The sequence below is a fragment of the Lissotriton helveticus genome, chromosome 1_1 (genome assembly GCF_964261635.1).
Source record: "Lissotriton helveticus chromosome 1_1, aLisHel1.1, whole genome shotgun sequence".
Taxonomy (NCBI): Eukaryota; Metazoa; Chordata; class Amphibia; order Caudata; family Salamandridae; genus Lissotriton; species Lissotriton helveticus.
Window position 1 is genome coordinate 404417875 of NC_136057.1, and position 20905 is coordinate 404438779.

Sequence of the window (20905 nt, forward strand, 5' to 3'; positions counted from 1 at the left end):
CAAAGTCCAGTGGCTATTACAGATCTTAAAGAGGGATCGATCATCAATGATCTGGATATGACTTCCAACCCAGGAAGTGAGTTTCAGGTTGTCCTAAGGTTAGTGGATAGAGTTCTGAATCTCCGTAGTTCCCAATGCTCGGTCTTCCACCTTTTCCAACCCCGATTGTTTTCTGTGTCATGTTCGTGCCATGTACATGAATCCTGACACCTACTACCCCAGAAGACTGCCTCCCCGGGAATTAATTCTAGGAACAAGCTTCAGAGGTGATATTCATGGAAATCGCCTCACTAGCTTTGGAGTTTACTTTTTATTGAGGTGGGTTATGACTAGCGGCCCAACATGGCGGTTGCACTCTGAGAGAGCTCTGTCTCGGTACACAGAATCCTGCATAATCCGGCATTGTGGCGAACCTGACTTTCCTGTCGAGTCGACTTCAGGGATGTTTCTACTTGTGGGATGCTCCCACCATACATTGCAATTTAAATCGATGGTACCCAGGCGATGTTCATCCCCGATAACACCATTGCAGCCAGATGGTGTTTCTCATCATTCATTCAGGTCAAAAGGAAACTATGCTTTTTGGGCCTGAAATATGCTTTGCTTTCCCTCGTAAAACTGCAGGTCATGGCGGACCAGCGCATGAAACTGGACCTGGGACTGGCTCGAGACTCACTCCGCCACCACTTAACCCATTTAACCCGCACTAAACTCTTACAACTGCAACACAAATGGAGAGGCAACATATTTGGTACTGCTTACTCGTCATATGCAAGAGGTGTATTATGTGGTTTAAAGCAGCCACTTCATATACTCTGGAGAGCTCTCACATAGAGTAAGAGGGCAGGTTTTGTCCAGGAGTGCACAGAATGACAGGTGCCTGGTGCTGGAAGTTTTGTTTGCTCCTAATTTTGAGCAGGTGACGTACTGGGCTCAGGTGTCTACTCGCCTTGATGTCTTAGGTTGATTTACCACGGCTTTCAGGGGGTGATTGGAATTGTGTAATGTACACCATGTTAGACAGATCCCATCCCCACTTCTGCTATTCCCAGCTGTACAAAATCCAAGAAGATTGCAAAAATGGCTCCAACAGTAGCACTTGGCAGATTTATGGCGCATTCACTACCCAACACCCTCTGAATACTCCTACTATCCAGCTGTGCACAGCATGCAAACCCACCGAGATAGGTTTGTGTGCATAGCAGAGTTAACACCAGTGTTCCATTTACAGGCTATTATTCTAAAATCCTTTCAGATTATTATGACGTACTGGAACAATTAGACTGGAGCAAGCTCCTATCTCCGATTCGCACGTGGTGCATGATAGATAGTACCGACATTGGAAGCCTCTGTGTCCTAGCATTCTATGCTAGAACACATGGCGAATAATTCAGAGAAAATGCAAATAATGTGTCCTCCTGTAAGTTGAATGGAAAATCTTTTTAAAGTCATAACTAGAGAGTTCTCTAAACGGAAAAAACTTCCTATAATTTGAGGCTGAAATGCACGCACTAGAGAGTAAGGTAATCTTTTATTTGTTGATTAATTAAAACCATTACAAAAAAGACGGTCCAGTTCAAAATGTAAAATCTATAATAGATAAAATGTACTTTTGGTTAATACAGTGAATAGTTCAAATGTAGGTAAGATTAAACCAGTTAAAACTCTGAGAGGACAGAGAGTCTCCGTAATTACAGTGCAATTGATTCTAAGCAAAGTGCTGGGTGGCCAGTGCATGGAGCTCTATGGCATGTGCTGGGCTGCCACTCACGATCCCCGCACTATGCCCCTGCTGTACTAGTAACAGTCTGTTAACTTGGAGAAGAAATTTTGTTGGAGAGACTGACTGTTTAAAAGTGTCATCCCTGCGGGCGCCAGAATCTTATCTCGAGGGCACTGGGGGCAGGACGAAGCAGTTTCTGTCTCAAATGGCTGACGGCGGGGCAGATGCACAAAAAGTGTAATATGGACTCCTCAAAACAGCCACCTAGACGACAACAGAGTCTGACCAGGTTTGTTTCCAGACTGGAACCTGGTCTTTTGATGGAAAGGCTCCCAAACAGATTAGGAACAGAAAGTGTTGGATTGATGGAGATACATGGCTTATGAGGTAGGGTTGTGGATGCCATTTTCCATAGGTGTGCAGAACCATCCATACATGTATTTTTCGGGCCATCTCAGCTTTCTCAATAATCCAGGCTTCTAGTTTGGCTGCTTTATTGGCAATTCTTTTAAACGCAGAAGAACTGATGCTCAGGCACCAGACTTTGAGCGGGTTAAGTGTGGCTAGGGCTCGGTGAAGCGCCGTTGGCCATTCATTGTTATTTGTGGGCTGGTTCTTCATTTCTGGACAGCACCGTGCAGCTAGTGTAACTGGTTGTGCTAACATCAGTTTCCAACACATTTTAATAAGTTCAGCCATCCTTACCGGGGATTGTTGAAATAACCCAAATTGTAATCGAACCTGACCCTGAGAAATGTTTTGTGGTAGGCGAAAGATGTATTTATTTAGAGCGGACTGAAGTTGGTTTAGACTAGACATGTCCTGTCCCTTTAATAGTACTGAACCACGCACTAGAGGGCCTGGTTACCAGGACAAATTATAAACCCTTCACTGCTACGATTACTCCTGCTACATATCAAATAAACTCGATGAAGGGGACAAGCCTAGTAAAAGGTCCAATTAAGCATACTGCTTTAGATAGACAGCTGTGGATTAGTCCACTACATTCCCTGATAGCAACACCTGCCGCACAATGGGTGTTCTTCTCACGGAGGTAAGCGGTCTATAGCCCCTTCCCACAATTGGTGGTGCAATGCAAAATATTATCATGATTGTCCCAATGGGAGTTATTTCTACTCTCTTCTTTGTATCTCTAGAAACAGACACATTGGTGCATTATTGATTTGGTTCACATTTAGTGAAACATCACAACTAACAGCTTGGTTTCTTCTCCTAATCCTTTATTGTTCATTATTAAAGAATTCAAAACTTTATGCCTTTCGTATAAAGCGGTACATAAACAAGGTCCGCTGTTCCTCATAGAACAGCTCACCGCCTACTGTCCTACTAGACAATTGAGATCCACGACATCGTATCAATTAGTGGTACCCCGCACAAAGACCGTCTCCTGGGGAGACAGACGTTTCGTGGTAACGGCAGCCAGACTCTGGAATGCCCTTCCACTACAGATCCAGTCAAGTCAATCCCTCTTTCAATTCCGAAAACGGTTAAAGACCTGGCTGTTTAATCAGTAATCTTATCCTGATCACTCAGTAACCTCTTTTGTTTTTCATCACTTTTTCCCCAAGAGACATGTACAGAATCTTTAGCGCTGAGACGCCTACGGGCATTTGTTCGCGCTCTACAAATGTAAAAAATAAATAAATAAATAAATAAATTATATCAATTTCATAAAAAATAATACTTTGAATCAGTTTCGTTAAAAATTGGAGCTTTTCCAAAGCAATTTCACATGTATTGTTAGGTTCGAGCTGAACTTTTCACCACAACCAGCTCTACCAGTGATAACTTGCTGCGCTGCGCTGTGTGAAAAGGAGTGGGCAGGAATGCACTACATCTATCAACATAAGGAAGATTCCTGCTCTCTGCCTGCGCTTGTACACAAACTGCTGCCTAGGACCAACGCAGGCAAGGCTGCCTGCATTGCAGACATGAATCTTTTTGTGCCTGGAAGGGACATCTTCCTGCACAAAAACAATCCTCTGAGGTTTTTTCCTCTTTCTACATGTACTGCACAATGCAGCACATGTAGAAATTGAACAACATGAAGAGATGTTTGTCCTTGTTATGCCTCTCCTAGGAAGGCATAGCATTTTGATGCATTCCCAGGTTTACCAGTCTTGGGAAATCTGGGAATGCACCAAAATCCATGGGTGGATGCGTGGGAACATCCATGCTCCACCCATGGATCGCCTCTCTGGGGCAGAGTAACACAAGGCAGCAACTTGGGCTGCCTTGCAATACTCCAGATTTACCAAACCAAGCAGGGCCACAAAAGATGGATAATATTATTCTAGGTTTTTCAACGCCCTTACTCCATGCATATAGAGAAAAAGTGTTTCCTAGCTGACTGTCTAGTATGCTGTCAACAGTACAACAGACTCAGACCAAAATCCTCAGCAAAATGATCCAATCATTTAATCATTATGTTTATTCTACATAAATTTCCTTCAATTACCATTTCCCAGAAGAATAAGAAGGACAACACTTCACGATTTGCACAAAATAACAGTTTGGACACAGGCAAGTGGCAACAACAAAAAATGAAAAACAATTCACAAGTGATTTCACAAAATGTGAATGGCACAAGAGTGGTTCAAAACTTTGATAAACTGCCCCTTAATTCATCTCATTTGTTTAAAGTTAGCATGTAGATTTATATATCGCAATTTATCACCCATGAGGGTATCCAGGTGCTCTCCAGGGGCATGGGGATATTAGGTGATTTGCCCAGAATCAAGCGCCAACGCTGAGAGCCGAGGCCGCCCGGACCCCCAGCTCCCAAGTCTGAAGCTCTGGCCGCTGCGGCACATGCTCTGACTGAAACTTAATATTCCTAGTCTCTACTCTTTATTACTCATTACTTAACAATTTAATCTAATCTAGTCTAATAGTATTTTATCGTCGTTAAATAAAACAACTCAAAAATCACATCATTAAATATTCAACAGCATACATTATACATTATAAAATCAGTTTCATTCTGTGGCGTCCCTGCATTTTGAAACCACATTCATATATTTTATGACTCGGCTGATTAAATGCCATCGAAGCTGCTAAAACACATAAAAATGGCTGGTGAACAGTTCCTTACATTCATTTCTTGAAATTGTGGAACGAAAAGCCTTTTTCTTTCGATTGAGAGGCTGAGCAAGCACAAACAATGTATGAAAATGACTCTTGATGGTAGGAGTGAAAGCAACAAGCTATGGTAGTTCTCCTAAATTTCCGTGTTTGTGCTAACTCTCCGGTGTCAAAGAGTCCACAATGTAGTCTTCAGAACTGTGCCTTTGTCTCCCAGGATAAAGCAAGGGCAAAATACGTTTGCTGTGCTGTTTTTTTTAATAAAAAAAAATTGATATTAGAGGCAGGGGTGTAACCCTGCAGGCCCCCTTCAGTCCCTGCAGTGTAGGCGAGCCCCAAAGTCTACAGGGGCCTCACAACCCTCGAGAAGAATGAATATCTGCGAATTAGGGGCGACTCTCCTATTTTTGCAGGGGGGAGCCATCATTTTGCGTTAATTCACTGATCAGTGAGCTATGTTGCTTTGTTTAACAGATGGATTTGATCCATCTCCGTTGATCCTCAGCTATGTATGGGGCCTGGTACGCAGGGCCGGACTGGTCGTAGCGGGCAACGGGCAATCCCCCGTACGCCGTACGGGTGTGGGGCCGATTTTGGGCCCCTGGGGGCCGTTTTTGTTACGGGGGCCGTTTTTGCAGCACAGCTGCAAAATCGGTCCTGTAACAAAATCGGCCGAAAACCGGCCCTGGCAAAGAGCTCGGTGGCACCCACTACCGTGGGCGGCCGAGCACTTTGCCAGGGCCGGTTTTGGTTCCCAGTCCGGCCCTGCTGGTACGTAGGGCCCCCCTCTCCGCTAAACATCCGTGCACCATGTGGCAGGCACCGCATGGTGCCTGTCTCACAGTGCAGGGATGTTTTTAAAGTGTATATTTTCTATTGCAGCTTTTGCAGCAGCACGCAGCACAAGCCACAATAGAAATATACACTTTGCACGGCAGTCACATTGTAATAAGAGCAGGGGGGGCGCCGACTTTTTGTCTGGTGGTCACTCTTCCGCTACAGTGCCGGTCGTATGAGAGTCCGTCCGGCATCGTAATGATTCCCTAAGTTCTTTTTTTGATTTATTTCAGGTTTATTGGCTTTACAGTAATGGCATTAGTTGATAGGCATCCTGAACGCCTATGGTGGTTTAATCTAGGATGACTGTGTCACTGGCAAATTGGAGAAAAAGGAGGAGATGCCCATTTATCCTGGAGGGCAAGCTCTTGGGCTTGCAACTATCAGCTTTATATTGACGATGGACAAGTTGATAAGAATCAGAGCAAGGACTCATATTTTCTTCAATGCTCTGTTTACGAATATCTTGTTATACAAGGTCCCGTCTGCTCCCAATTTCACTTTGATCCAATTGTTCGTCTAGAGTGAAATTATTTCATTTACATTTGTGAGTCAGACCCATTTATTCAGCTTTGCCCAGAGACGTCCTCTATCTATGCTGTCAAAGGTCTTTTTAAATCGATGAAAACATGCAAGGAGGGACCTGCACTTATTGTTTGATATATAAAATGCCACAACGATATCTGTTGTTCCAATCTTTTCTCTGAACCCTATTTGAAACTATGAAATGGGGTTAGATTTTGTTGCCCATTCTTGGAGATTTTCAAGAATCAGTGAAGCATAGCACCTGAACTCAACATCCAAATCATATTTATTTCAAATGTGTAATTATTTTATTATTGGGCAATGTATTCTCTTTGTATGTCTTCACAAATAATATATACACTTAAGTTCTTTAGCATAGATTTTTATCAATACATTTTTATGACACAACATAGGGATAGCTTTATATTGATTATTTTTTACACATACTATTAATTACAAGGACAATTTTTATTTAATGTTTAACTATTCATTAGTAAGTATACATTTTTCATGACCTTTTTTGATCATGTATTAATCTAATTTGTTCATATAACATTATTTATATATACATTTTACATTCCACTTTCCACGCTCATACTGAAGACGCTGCTGATACTTAACTGCTACAAACTGTTGGCTTATCATGGCCTCTACTGCGACAGCGGTATAACTTACCAGATCGCAACCAGTCTCAGCACAACTTCATAATTAACGTCTTGTATATCACTGGTTTTGAATTACTTTGCTCCCTAGAATTGGTCCAAACATTTTGACTCCTCTCCTCAGGGCTCCGAGGTATAAGTAATTGATCATCAACATCTGTGCTTGGCTAACTGCATTTATCAGTATGGAAGTAAGGGGTCCTAGACAAGAAACAAATATTTCAAACTATTCAAATATATGTTCAATAAATTCAGAGAGCAAAGCTATTGAATGCAAAAAAGTTTAATTCAGATTTGCATATACATCCTAATTAATGGTTGAATTTCATATAGCACTCAAAAATAAACATTTTCATAAATGTACGTGCCCACATTCACAACGGGAGGGGGTGAAGTGAGGGAAGTGTCAGGGATAAGGTAGGGTGTTCTGATTCATTCAGTGACAAAAGGATCTTATTCTCAATTTGAAAACTGTGTAAACGTGGTCCCTTGAGCCAAAGGCCACATCATAAGGCTCATAAAGAGTCCAAAAAAATTAACTGATGAACAAAAGCCTAACTCCGCTGTAGCAGTCAATGTCTTGCTTGGGGTTGGAGTTGGTTGTTGGTACTGTAGTCTACGTTTCGACCCGGATTCAAAGTAGGAGTGTGTTCCTTACAAAGTGGGTCTTCATCAGGACAAAGGGAGTTGTGGGTGGGCAACCTCCTATCACTGAGGGCGAGAGTGGCTGGATCAATGGAAGGTGAATTCTCCCTGGCGACTCTTCTATTTTTGCAGGGGGGAGCCATCATTTTGCGTTAATTCACTGATCAGTGAGCTATGTTGCTTTGTTTAACAGATGGATTTGATCCATCTCCGTTGGCCCTCAGCTATGTATTTATATATGTGTATTTATACAGTAATATTTATTGATATTTTAACACATGTTGTAATGTAAATGTTTTCTTAAATCTATATACGAAGATACATGTTAAGAGCACAGCTAAAAACTGAGATCGAATGGATAGTCTGTTTTTTATATTTATTGTCACTTTAAGCACTGTGTCACTTTAAAAATGGGAAAAACTTGGAAGCATGCCATGTGATCAAGGGCTCTGGGTAGCCCGAAACGCATCATGGCAGCGAGAAGCACGAAATAAAATAATTGCAGCAAGTACTAAGTGGAGTCCGTTCCATTTTTTCTTTGTGGACACACACAGACACACCCACACACATATATATATATATATATATAGATATATATATATATATCTATATATATATATATATATATCTATATATATAGATAGATAGATATATATATCTATATATATCTATCTATCTATATATATATAGATATATCTATATATATCCAAAGTAATCTCCCTCCGAGAAAGAAGCAGAAGCCCAGACGAGGAACAGCTTAGAAAGGCCTTTATTTCATTAGCGTAGCTCCGGTGGCGGCGAATGCATTTTGGCTTTCGCCTTCCTCAGCGCCCAACACCAGAGTGGAAATTGCGGTGAACTCTTCCCTACTGCTTGAAGAAAGGCTGGCGTGGTCCGCTCCTCCCCTTTACCGTTGGGCTCACCTGTTGCAGATCGTTCTGTATGCTCCGAACTGCAACAACCAGGATGCTTTGTGTGACAGCACCACAGGTCGGTGACAATGGGGGGTGGATGAAAGTCTCGATGTTGTCGGACCCTTGATGTAGCAGAGTAGGAGAAGCAAAACTGCGCCAATGCTTTCAAAGCCCTTCCTCGGGTCCCCGTCGTACCGCCACAGCCCTTGAATAGTGAAGTCCAGTGTGCAGGGGCTTAATGCAGTGCAAAATGCCACGAGTGAGGTGAGATACCCCAACTGCTCGCATGCTCCGTTTTCAAGGGCGGGTGCCGGGCATTTTATCCATAACTGGAAAGAGAAAAAGTTTGTACCAGAAAGAATCCGGACCCAAAGCGTGGCGGGGGCTTCTGAACTGCGCTTCTGGTGTGCACAGAACATGTCCAAAGTAATCTCCCCCCGAGATATATAATATATATTTTATTACCTGCACAACACCATATGTGGTGTACTGCCTTATATGTCCCTGCGGACACAAATACATAGGGAGTACAATCAATGGGGTAAAAATGCGTATTCTAGAACACCAACGGGCCATCATGAATAAGGACACAACGTACCCTGTGGCCAGACATTTCGCTCAAGCTCACCAGAGCAATCGTGAGCTTCTCCAATATTTTGGTATGGATCATGTCCCTTTAAATCCCAGGGGAGGTGACAGACTAACACGTCTACGTAGGCTAGAATCACGTCACATAATTGACATGCAGACGAAACAGCCTAGTGGATTAAATATTGGAGAGGAACTGGGCGTTCATCTGGGGAAATAATCATCGATCTGGGCGTAGTTTCTCCCTTTGAACAGAGCTTGGCCCATGTATCCATGCAGGTATAACTGGATGAACTGTGAACTATAGAACCTGCGGATATTGTTGCCACTGTGTTTGCTCTGTATTGTCCCCTTGGATACATGTATTCTTTCAGTCAAAGTTGGATCCAATCTGCGTGCTCTGCTGTGTAAATATAAAAATATATATATATATGTATATATATCTTCTTTCCTTTGTGCCTGTTTTCCTTCTCCCTCCCTCTGCTTTACTTCTCCCACCTCTTTCCTCCCCTTTTCTCTTTTCCTCTTTTAAACCTTCCCAACATCATACTAGAATGTTGACCACTCGCAGAGGCTTATGGCCTACAGTTTCACTTGGTTGATCTATGCAGTGAAATGTAAATAGAGTAGATTCCAGGGGGATTGTCTCAACCTATTCAATGTCTGATGAATGTAAATATGAAAGATATCAAGTGGTTGATTGAGGAATTGATCTTACAAGTAATGAGTTTTGTTTTGTTTTGATTATGACCTTGCCGGTCTGCCATAGTCGGTGACATGCCGATACACGGCGAGATTCTGTTTTTAACCGACTTTGCATCAAATGTGATTACAACAATGATGTTAAATACATAACCCTCAGTGCATAGGATAATGACCCCGAATTTAAGATGGTATGATTGTATATATGTAAATACATTGTAAATAGGGCCGTTGATGTTCCATAATTTGCCGATCTACGGCAAGATTAATACTATTCACTGCAATTAAGTGAATCAGGAACGAGTATAACGTAAGAGTCAATACACACTGTGGAATTATATTTTTGTGTAACAACTGACCCACTTAGAAATGGCTGCCCCATTTACAAAGAATGAAATGGTGTCCGTTTTCCTTTTCATGTAACAGGAAGTGAATTGTGTACATATGGTGCTGGGTAACGCGGCACACACTGACACTGACGAAGGACTCCAAGTCCGAAACGCGTCTGTTTGTTTATCTGTTTGTCAGAAAAGCCGAATATTAAAACACTGAGCAAAATACCCCCGTGAGTGCGTGATCGTCTTCTTGGAGCAAGGGACGGCTGGAGCTGTAATATATATATATATATATATATATATATATATATATAAAACACACAGTTCAAAACCTCAAGAACCGCTCCTCAATTAAGGACACTCCAGTCATTCTTCGTAGTCCCATTGCTATATTTATTCATAGCGTTTCAAAAATGCCTCTGATGAAGTGGTACGTTGGCCACAGAAACGCGTCAGGCAATACAATTAACTTGGATGGATGGGGCGGGCTGAACCATGATGCCGTATTGGCAGATGCACTGTAGAGTGCATCTTGAGAAGCTTCACTGTTTATATGGATAAAATTATGACACGGGTGCCATCCCGTGCAAGATGTACCATCTCAAAGGAATGAGAGGCTGAGGGAGAGGGACCTTCCTGCTCCGGTTTCCAGCACAGTGCGTCTTGATGAAAAGTGCCTGCTCCCATCACATCAAGATCCAACCAAGGATTTTAACTGACTCTCTGAAATCTGTACGCATTGGAACCTACTATAGGTGTTCAATGAAAGCTCGATGTAACTACACAACCCAGCATGCTGTATGAAAAAATGAAATACGTAGAAATCAAATACGTAGTTGAACCCCTGAGGAGTTTTTCAACCAATCAGCATGCAGTATAAATAGCGCTCCAATGCATACAGGAGAAATGCCTCTAATGAAGTGGTACGTTGGCCACAGAAACGCATCAGGCAACACAACAAACTTGGATGGCTGGGGCGGGATGAACCGTGATGCCGTATGGCAGACGCACTGTCGAGTGCACCTTGAGAAGCTTCCGCGTTTGTTGGATAAAATTATGACACGGGTGCTGTCCCGTGCAAGATGCACCATCTCGAAGGAATGAGAGACTGAGGGAGAGGAACCTTCCTGCTCCAGTTTCCAGCACAGTGCGTCTTGGTGAAAAGTGCCTGCTCCCATCACATCCAGATCCAACCAAGGATTCTACCTTACTCTCTGAAATCTGTACGCATTGGAAGCTACTATAGGTGTTCAATGAAAGCTTGATGTGACTACACATCCCAGCATGCTGTATGAAGAAATCAAATACGCAGTTGAACCCATGAGGGTTTTTTCAACCAATCAATATGCAGTGTAAAGAGCGCTCCAATGCATACAGGAGAAATGCCTCTGATGAAGTGGTACATTGGCCACAGAATCGCGTCAGGCAATACCACAAACATGGATGGCTGGGGCGTGCTGAACCGTGATGCCATATGGCAGATGCACTGTCGAGTGCATCTTGAGAAGCTTCGGCGTTTGTTGGATAAAACAAATATATATATATATATGTATATATATATATATATATATATGACTGTGTAAGTGAGGGATTAGACATGTCCCAGTGAATGTATGGGTGAGTGACTAATCTGTATGAATGTCTGTATCAGTCTGTCAGGTGGTGTGTAAGTTGCTGCATGGGTTGGTGAGTAGCTACATGAGTATCCATATGGGTTATTGATTGGTAGTTTGAGTTCCTGCATGGGAGCTTGACTGTCTGTGTGGGTGGGTGAGGGGGAGTGTGATTCCCTGCATGGATGTGAGTGGGTGAATCACTGGGTGTATGGGTTCAAGAGTATGTGAGTAAGGGGCTGTATGGGTGGGTGTGTGTGTATGGCTGTGTCGGTTAGTGAACAGATGTCTCAGTGGTATCTTTTTTTTACAGGAGTTTTATCTAGCGCAAACTAGACCCGAAGATACCGGGTATCAGTGCGCTTTACATAGCACCAGTTTCGTTACATAAGGACACAAATTCATTTTAGTTAGGCCAAGGAGATTAAGTGATTTGCCCAGAATCACAGAATGTTGTGTGTCGTTGCTGAGATTCGAACCCGGTTCCCCAGCTTCAAAGTCGACCGCTCTAGCCGTAAGGCTATATCCTCTCCACAATGGGTATATGGGAATATGGGTGAGTAACTGCATATGTGAGAGGCAGTATATGTGTGAACGTTGGAGTATATAAGTGACTGTATGTGTGAGTGAGTGATTGTGAGTGTGGCTGTAGGGGTGAGTGTGTGCTTGTGTCAGTGACTGTATAGGAGAGTAAGTATGTGTAAGTATCTGTATGAATAAGTGAGGTGGTGTGTGTATAACTGTATAGGTGAGAAAGTGGTAATATGATTGACTCTTTGGTAGGTGGTAGTCTGAATTTTGGAATGGGTGTATGAAACGTTATATTAAGGTGTGAATTAGTGCATCAGAGATTATGTGAATGTTGTCATCAGTGATGTCACTGACTAAGTCATGAGTGATGTAATATGAGACGTCATCAGCAGTGCATTGTGAGGGTGCAAGTTATAGTTAGCTCAGTTAATAATAAGGCTGGATTTCTCTGGTTTTGTACGAGTAAAATGCCAGGCTAACTATAACGTCCCTGTAACCTTTGATTTTTTCCGTGTATTTCTAAGGTTTTTTAAATGCTAATTTCTAACTGTAACGTCCCTGAAACCTGTGTTTTTTCAGTGAATTTGTAACGTTTTTAAATGCTAATTCCTAACTATAACGTCCCTGTAACCTTTGTTTTTTTTCTGTGAATTTCTAAGGTTTTTTAACTAGCAGTCATCTTTGCAGAGTGGTGGAGAAAAGGGGCTGGGCCTCCAACTATCTCTCCGGAATTCCACTGTGTAGGACTTACAGGAGCTACCAGGAGGGCTTCTTGGCTCCCAAGGTCCACAAGGACATCCTTTGGGAAACTACTCACTTTAGTCCTGAGGCCCTCATGCTACAAGGGGATCTCATCACCCCACCAGCAGTGCGCCGAGAGGCGCGTTTGCAGAGTGGTGGAAAAAGGGGTGTGGCCTCGGTCCACCTCTCAGCAATCCCATTATGCGGGGCTTACTGGAGGTGACAGGGAAAGTTGCCCCCTCAGGAGTGAAGGAGACTTGATCCCCCAACCAAGAGCGTGCCAGGAGGTAGAGTAGTGAAGAAAAAAGGGCCTCGGCAAGTTGCCAGCTTCTGTTTTTTTAAAATATATTTTAGGAAGGGAAGTTGTGTAGCTCCCCTCCCTTGATTGTTTTGGGCCCCGGGACCCCATCCCCCGGGGGACTGACCCATTTTTTTTGTATTGAGAAAAAAAGGAGGGGGGTTTTGTCGCCCAGAGTCGGGCCATTTTAAAAAAAGAAATAGGGTGGGGGAACGTGTGGTCCCACTCGCGGGCAATTTTCAGCCCCGGGGACCCCATCCCTCTGGGGCATGGCCAGACGGTCGGGGACCACGGGGGAAGCTCGAAGTCCTGAGCAGTCCTGGCCCGCTCCCACCTCCTGTGGGACCCGGCATTGCTTTTTACCTCCAGGGAGCTGCTGACATACAGCTCCCTGGGGTCAAAAGCAAACTGCTCCACTGTGAACATGTGAGAGAAAATGCTCTCACTTGTTCACAGTGGGGCACTTGTTTGCTATGGTATGGCAGGAAAAGTGCTCCTGCCATCCCATAACTAACTGCAATATCCCGGGGGGGGCACCCTGGGACATTACTGGAGCCTGTCCTGGGGGTGGCGGTCCCCAGGGCCATTTTTGGCTCTAGGATGGGGGCCATGCAGTCCCCCTTCACTTTTGAAAGTAGCCCCGGAAAGGTGGTAGTCCCTGGGGCTTTGTAGGGGCTCGAGCACCCCCACATTTTCTTTTGAAATAGAGCCCCGGTGAGAAGGCGGTCCCCGGGGCTCCGTTGGGAGGCTGAAGCCTAATCAAGTGGTGTTGACGGTCCCTAGGGCTGCAGGGGGGCCTCGTAGCCCCCCACATTGATTAGATAAGCCCTGGGGAGGTGGCGGTAGCCGGGTCTGCGGGGGTATAACTATATATTTTAATCATTGCCCTTGAGACCTGGTACACCCGTGGGCCTAATAAACGAAGTGCTTTGTTTTAAAAAAAAGATTTCAGCCGGGTTCATGGATCCAATGTGAATCCCGCTGAATGTTTTTTGTTTTTTAGTGCTTTTTTGGCAGGGACCCCTTGAGCAGGCCTAGGGAGTCAGGGTATTTCTACCCTGCCCCCTTTTCTTGTTCTTTAACATTTTTGTAACCCTTTTTCTTGTAACTCAGTTTAACCGAGATGGCTGCCAACACTTCCTGGTTTGAAGTGTTGACAGCCAATCAGATCTCAGGCATGAGATTGGGAGTGTTCATAAATCCTCCACGGCCATATTTGTATATCTGAGAAATGTTTACATTTCTCAGGAACAACTGAACGGATTCACATCATTTAACAAAAAGAGTGCACTCTGGATCTAGAGCGAACAGTTTCCTATGGAAATTACCATGGATAAAAAACATTTTGAGATATGCCTTTTCCTTGGCCCTTACTTGACAGATCATACCGAAAAGTTCAACACAGCAGCTGACCTGACCGCTCCATTCGTTTTGGAAATTTTGCAAAGATTCGTCAAACAACACCAAAGATATTGGCAAATAAAAAAAACGTTTTTCCTATGAAAACTAGGTCCTAACTTTAACTACCTACTGGCGACCACCAGTAGGTAATAAAACAATGTGTATTAGTTTTAATATTTATATTTAACACTCTGACATGTATGGACAAATAATATTGAATTATTTTCATTTCACACCCATTTTTTTCATAGCTATTATATCTTTTAATCCATTGTCATCATTTTCAGATCTCCTTCAGCTGTAATTCCCTGCTGCTGCTCTATAGATCAGGTAAAACTATATTTAAATTACTTTTTGTGGTTTTGGGGCTAAGGTTATGTGAGTAAGACTAGTAAAGTTAGAGTCATGAATTCTTTTTCTGTGGTTTGTGTTTTGAGAACTGGGGGCCGATTACGATGTCCGGTGGATGACATCGTCTCTTAAACGGGACAGATCGACCTCCGGTTGGTGGTCTCGAACGCCTGATTACAATGCAACATTTCCAGCTGTCCCATAGAGAAATGGGAGGTAGTGATAATCTCTGCACCCCGTGGCAGGTACCTCAAGGCGCCCATAATGGGGTGGGGGGATTTACAGGTGGGCAACATAAGTACCCCCTTGGACCCCAACCAGAGGCCGCGCACACAAGGGGGTGCTACTAGGGGCGCCCAAACATGCTTTCCGACAGGGTTTTCATGTCAGAGCCCATTGGAAGACAGCCAGAATGACCAGCCGGTTTATATTCAGACCGGCTGATTTCTAATCAGCTGGTCGGAATTCAAACAGACGATGGCAAAGTGTTTGCGTACAGCCTGAGCTGAAACCACTATTGAGGCAACACATCCACTTTTACATCACAGATAATGAGTTGTCAGTGGGCTCTCACAGGACTTTTTGCCAGCCGAAAGGCGACACTGAAAGGCATAATGATTTTGGGCTGCACCAGGATGAACTGGAAGTCTGCCACTTAGAGGTGATGATGCAGGACCTCAGGCTTGTTACAACAGATGACTGACTCCCACCCTACGGAAAGAGCTAGAGATAGCCCTGAATGCTTACATGCGACCTTTACGGGTTCTGAGGAAAGGACATTGTTTATAAAATATAATTCAGAATCTGTCCATCCAGGAACCACATAAGATGCTCTGTTTGCATGAGCAAAGTAGGCAATTGCTCTGAGCTTCCAACTTCTGGGGCCCGGTCAGAGAGTTTGGGGCAGGCAGAAGTCCTGCTGTAAAATAAAGGTGCACAATACAAAACAGATTCTTTTTTAGTTTGGCTGCCGGTCATATCAGCAGCTTACTGTGCATGCCCGACTTGCCTACTTTTTTTATAGCTTTCTGTCTCATATCTCTCTCCTTAATTCACCTCATCTCTTCTACCTCAACTCTGTCTCTTTACTTCAACCTCTCTCTGCCCATCGCTACATCTCGGTGTACCTACTTCTTCTGTCTATTGCTTCTCTCTCTACTTCACCAGTTTAACTCCTTGCCTTGATATGTACAACTCCATCAACTGGACCTCTAAATCTCTTTCAAGACCTGACTTACCTCTCTTTACCACCGTAAGTACCTACCTTTCCTACTCTACCACTCCCCCACAACTCTCTTGATACTTCACCCCAGTACTTAAATAGTAAAAAAAATAACTGCCAGGTCCCTCATCAGGAGGCCACCGCAGCTTGCACCACATATCCTCACTGTCAGTACCTACACAACTCCTAACCATCACAGTTATATAAGTGTGTCAATGTGTACTGTTTGAGGCCCCTAATGTTCAGCCACGGTCCATGCATGTAACAGTGGTGGGGCGGGAGGACAGGGTGGGGGTATTTTGAGGGATGATGCAGAGGAAAACATTATATTTATTACATTTTCCCTCTGCATCGTCCCTCAAATTACCACGCCACAGGGCCCCACCACCCCACCGCTGTTACCTGCATGGACCGCGGCTGCTAATGTTATAAGACTACCTTCGGTGGCAGGTACTATGGTTCTGCTCATCTTTAAATGACAAAAAAACAACACCAAAGTGGCAGTTGTCAAGTGCCGGTGTTGACAATTAAGTTACTGTGCCGAGCACCAGAAACCACCAGCTAAAATTAAGCAGTGCTTCGCCCCCTCTCTGCACTTCACTTTGTCTTTTTTCCATCTTCTGCACCTTTTGCTGAACATTAGCACTCTTGTTCCTTCAGCTTTCTCTCTCTGTCTTTCTCTTGATCGCTTACCTCTCTCTCATTACGTCTATAAGCCCTATCTCTAACTCACCACTCTCAATGTCACCTGTCTACCTCATCTGTCTCTACCTCATTTCTGTCCTTATATACTCACTACCTTTCTTTGAATGCTACTCTTTACATACTCACCACCTCATATCCCTCTACCTCACTTCTCTCTTGTTTAAACATCTCAACTTAACACATAATTTGTTTGGTACCTCACTTCTCTGCCTCCCATCTCACTGTATGTAAGAATGTATGTATATGGGGGGGCGTGGCCAACAGCCGAACGGGATGGTCGTTGAATAGAGCGGCTCTCCCGGCCATAGCCAGCAAATCCGCCTAAAATCTCCGTTTGGTGCAATATCTGATCCCCCGTTGTACCGGGGGATCGCTGCTCGTAAGCCAGGTGCGCCGCACTGCCCCTGTGAGCCCCGGGCCGGCATACACGGCTGCTTTGTTCCTCAGCAGAGGCCACCCCGAGCCCAAGATGGTGACCAGCCCCAGAGGCTGATCCACTGCCTGCGGCCACCGGACTGACTGGGCCCATGACCGAAGCCGGAGGGGGCCTGTAAAATATCACGGAGTGCCCGGCGGGCGGAGCAGAGGCTGGTCGAGTGTCCGGGGGGTGCGCCCCCACCCACATCAGGAGGGCGGATGCCGGTAGGGAGCAGCAGGTGAGGTATCCTGGGCCGGGGACGCATCTACGCGAGTCCCCCGGCTCCGGGGCCTACCCAGTGAAACAGCTGCGGTCTTTGGGCCCTTCTGCACTTTTGGGCGCCGACGCGCTCCATCGAGCCTGGCGTTGTTGCTCGCGCTCCCCCTGGATATCCCTACATGCTCCTGGGCACGGGGCGAGAGGAGGCACCATCCACCACCGACCGATGTCAGTGAGGCCCACATATACCGGGGTGGACTTGGGCCCGCAAGGTGCGGACCCAATCTGTGGCCTGAGCGTCTGCTGCCCCTTCCATCCGGAGATCGGGGCCTGCCTGTGCCCCCTGTTGTTGAAAGAACCCCCGCCTCACCGTAAATTTGAAACACGTGGTGGCCTCCTGGCTTATGGTGGCCTGGAACTCTCCCCTATCGAGGTTTGCCTCGTGCCACCCCTGAGGGCCACGGGCAGTCCCCTCTGCTCCTGCTCTTGCTTTTGTGGCACTGTGACTCTGTGACGGGGGTGTGGCCCGGGGGGGGGGGCGACCTGCCCGGCTCCTGCTGGTTACATCGGGTCTATTTTTCAACCAGCCCTTACTGGGGTTCCAACTTGGGGTCCTCTCTCATCTGACCAGCTGTGCTTGCCTCGACGACCGGTTGCCCCGCCCGGCCTGCTCACCCTCGACCCGAAGTGCCACTGGATAGGCCTCTTTGGCATCGCAACGACCTGCTTACTGCCCCGATGTCGTCCAACAGAGGTAACAGGTCGACGCAACAAAAATCCATTACCAAATTCTCCTGGAATGCCAGGGGGGACTCTTAGGAGGTGGCGCCCGAAGGAGATCCGAAGACGGCTCCAGCGTCACGGGCCACGAAAACTCTGACCCCGGAGGATGTCATGGAGGCCATAGCGGGGGTGCGCACTTCCCTAGAGACACGTATCGACTCAGTCAACATAGAGGTCACCTTGCTGCGGGCTGACCTCCGCAAGATGGACTCTAAGGTCAAAGATGTAGAGGTTAAAACTGCTGCTCTCATCGATGACACCTCAACCCTCCAACAACAGGTAGCTCTCCTTCAGAAACAACAACACCAGATGAGTGACTTACTCGATGATTATGAAGGGAGGGCGCGACGCAACAACATCCGTATCATAGGCGTCCTGGAGCGTTTGGAGGGGCCAGCAGCCGACCTCTTCGTGGAAATCTGGTCTTGCAACACCTCTAGCCCAAACGTCTCACCAGCTATTTCTCCATCGAGGGAGCGCAAAGAGTCCCCGGGGGTAGACCAAAGCCGGGAGCCCCCCCGCGTCTGATTCTAGCCCAGGCGTTCAATTTTCGCGACAGGGACGTCATACTCCAGACAGCCAGGACGACTGGGTCCTTGAAGCTCAAGGATGCCATCATAACATTCTTCCCAGACTTCACCGTGAAGGTACAGGCTCGTTGGAGCAGCTTTGTCGAAGTAAAGAAGGCGATGTGTGATAAAGGCCTTAAATATTCAATGATGTTCCCTGCTAAGCTGCGGGTGGAGTCCAAAGGCAAGGCATGGTTCTTTCTCTCCCCGGAGGAGGCGTGGGAGTGGATGAAAGGCTGGCGACAGATGGGAAAGTCTAGGAACAAACGCGGATAGCCTGGAGCGGAGTTATGCGGTGACCGGTCGGCGGGACAAGTGGACCAGAACAGCGAGGCGGGTTATGGAGAATAATGGTGGTCCGCCGCAGCGACGCACTTCTTTGTGGACTGTATTTCTCTCGCTGTTGCCCTTCAGTTGATGTACATGTGGAACTTTGCATTGGTGTTTTGTGGCCGGGGCCCTTGTCCTCCTACTGGTCATACACGATTGTTTTTCCTTGAAATTAGGGTGGTGTGAGATCTCCATCCGCTCCATCACTCCTGTGGACGTCATCGCACCTGGTTTGGTATGTCATTGACATTTATTGATGCACACTGTTTTGCAATGTGTTGGTGATTGGCTAGGCGGCCTATAGCGTACCCCGTATATGGATGGGAGGGCGACAGGCACTCTGCCTAGTTGGGGTGTGGATAGTTTTGAATCCGTGGGCAGGGAAGCAGGGTGGTGGGGTGGGAAGGGTGGAGGGAGGCTAATGGTATGGGGTTGTCTGTTTGTAGTTTTTTTGTCTAGGTGTAAAGCACATTGTAGCTTTGAAGCATATTGGTCACGATGTTTTTCTCACGTATTGAACCTGGCACTGTCCGAGGGGGTGGGGGACACAAAACCCACTTCTCCATTCCGCTTTCACCCTCACCAGCACCATGTCAGACCTCCTTAATCGCAAATTGACAATAATGATGTGGAATGTCAACAGCTTGGGTAACAAAATAAAGAGAGGGGTGGTCCTCCAGTTTATTAGACGCCATGCTCCGGATCTGGTCCTCTTACAGGAGATGCACTTAGTGGGTAACTGTTGTCGGGCACTCCAGCGGGGGGGGGGATAAATTACTGATCCACGCCGGTTTAACCTCAGGCTCCCGCAGGACAGGTATCCTTGTTAAAAAAAACCTGGCGCTAACACTCACGAACACATGGGCTGACCCTCGGGGGAGGTTTGCCATCCTTGAGGCAATTTGGGAGGGTCGGAATTTGAATATAATCTCCGCTTACCTCCCGCCGGCACTAGGTGGAGAGGCTCTGCGAGTCTTAGGTAAAATCATGCTAGACCTCCCCCAAGGGACATTGGTAATAGGGGGTGACTTTAATCTAACTATGAATGATCAACTGGACAGACATCCCTGAGGCGCTCCCACAAGCCAGGCTCTGACCTGTCAGACTTTACACAAGCAATGGGACTCGAAGATCTTTGGCGGCTACAGCACCCGGCCACTCCCCACTACACTCATTATTCGAATGCCCATAAAAGTATGTCCCGTACTGACTATTTCTCTGCCCCGCAGCAGATGTGGGATACCTCTGGAACATACGGGGACTCCCCCGCGGAATATCCGATCACTCTCCCCTCAGTATTGACCTCACCTACCACCAACAATTTTCCCGCGGACCGATTGTTATCAGCCCGTGGATTTTGAAGATTCCAGATATTAAAGACGACCTTATCGAGCAGACGGACCTCTACTTCTCTAAGAACGTTGGCTCGGTATCGTCAGCAATTACAATATGGGAGGCCTACAAAGTTGTCCTCAAAGGCAGGGCCCTAGCACTCAAAATAGGTTATGTACGTAAATATAATGAACGAGTAACTCAGGCCGAGGCTGATCTGCTTCACCTTGAATCTGCCCACAATGCCAATCCCTCGGAGAACACGGCCCGTCGGCTCCTGACGAAGCAACTGGAATTTAAGAAACTGGCCTCAGAACTGTCGCAGGCTCGGCTCCTCCATACCTGTCACAGAATTT

The 20905-nt window shown here is 45.8% G+C and overlaps 1 protein-coding gene across 1 annotated transcript in view; it reads left to right on the forward strand.

Annotated features, from left to right (window-relative positions):
• LOC144769695 (uncharacterized) overlaps positions 1-20905 on the forward strand; it is a 206472-nt gene that overhangs the window by 145875 nt on the left and 39692 nt on the right. The window contains exon 5 of the mRNA XM_078653882.1: positions 14908-14950. Within this exon, the coding sequence (XP_078510008.1) occupies positions 14908-14950 (43 nt within the window). The remainder of the gene's footprint in view (positions 1-14907; positions 14951-20905) is intronic.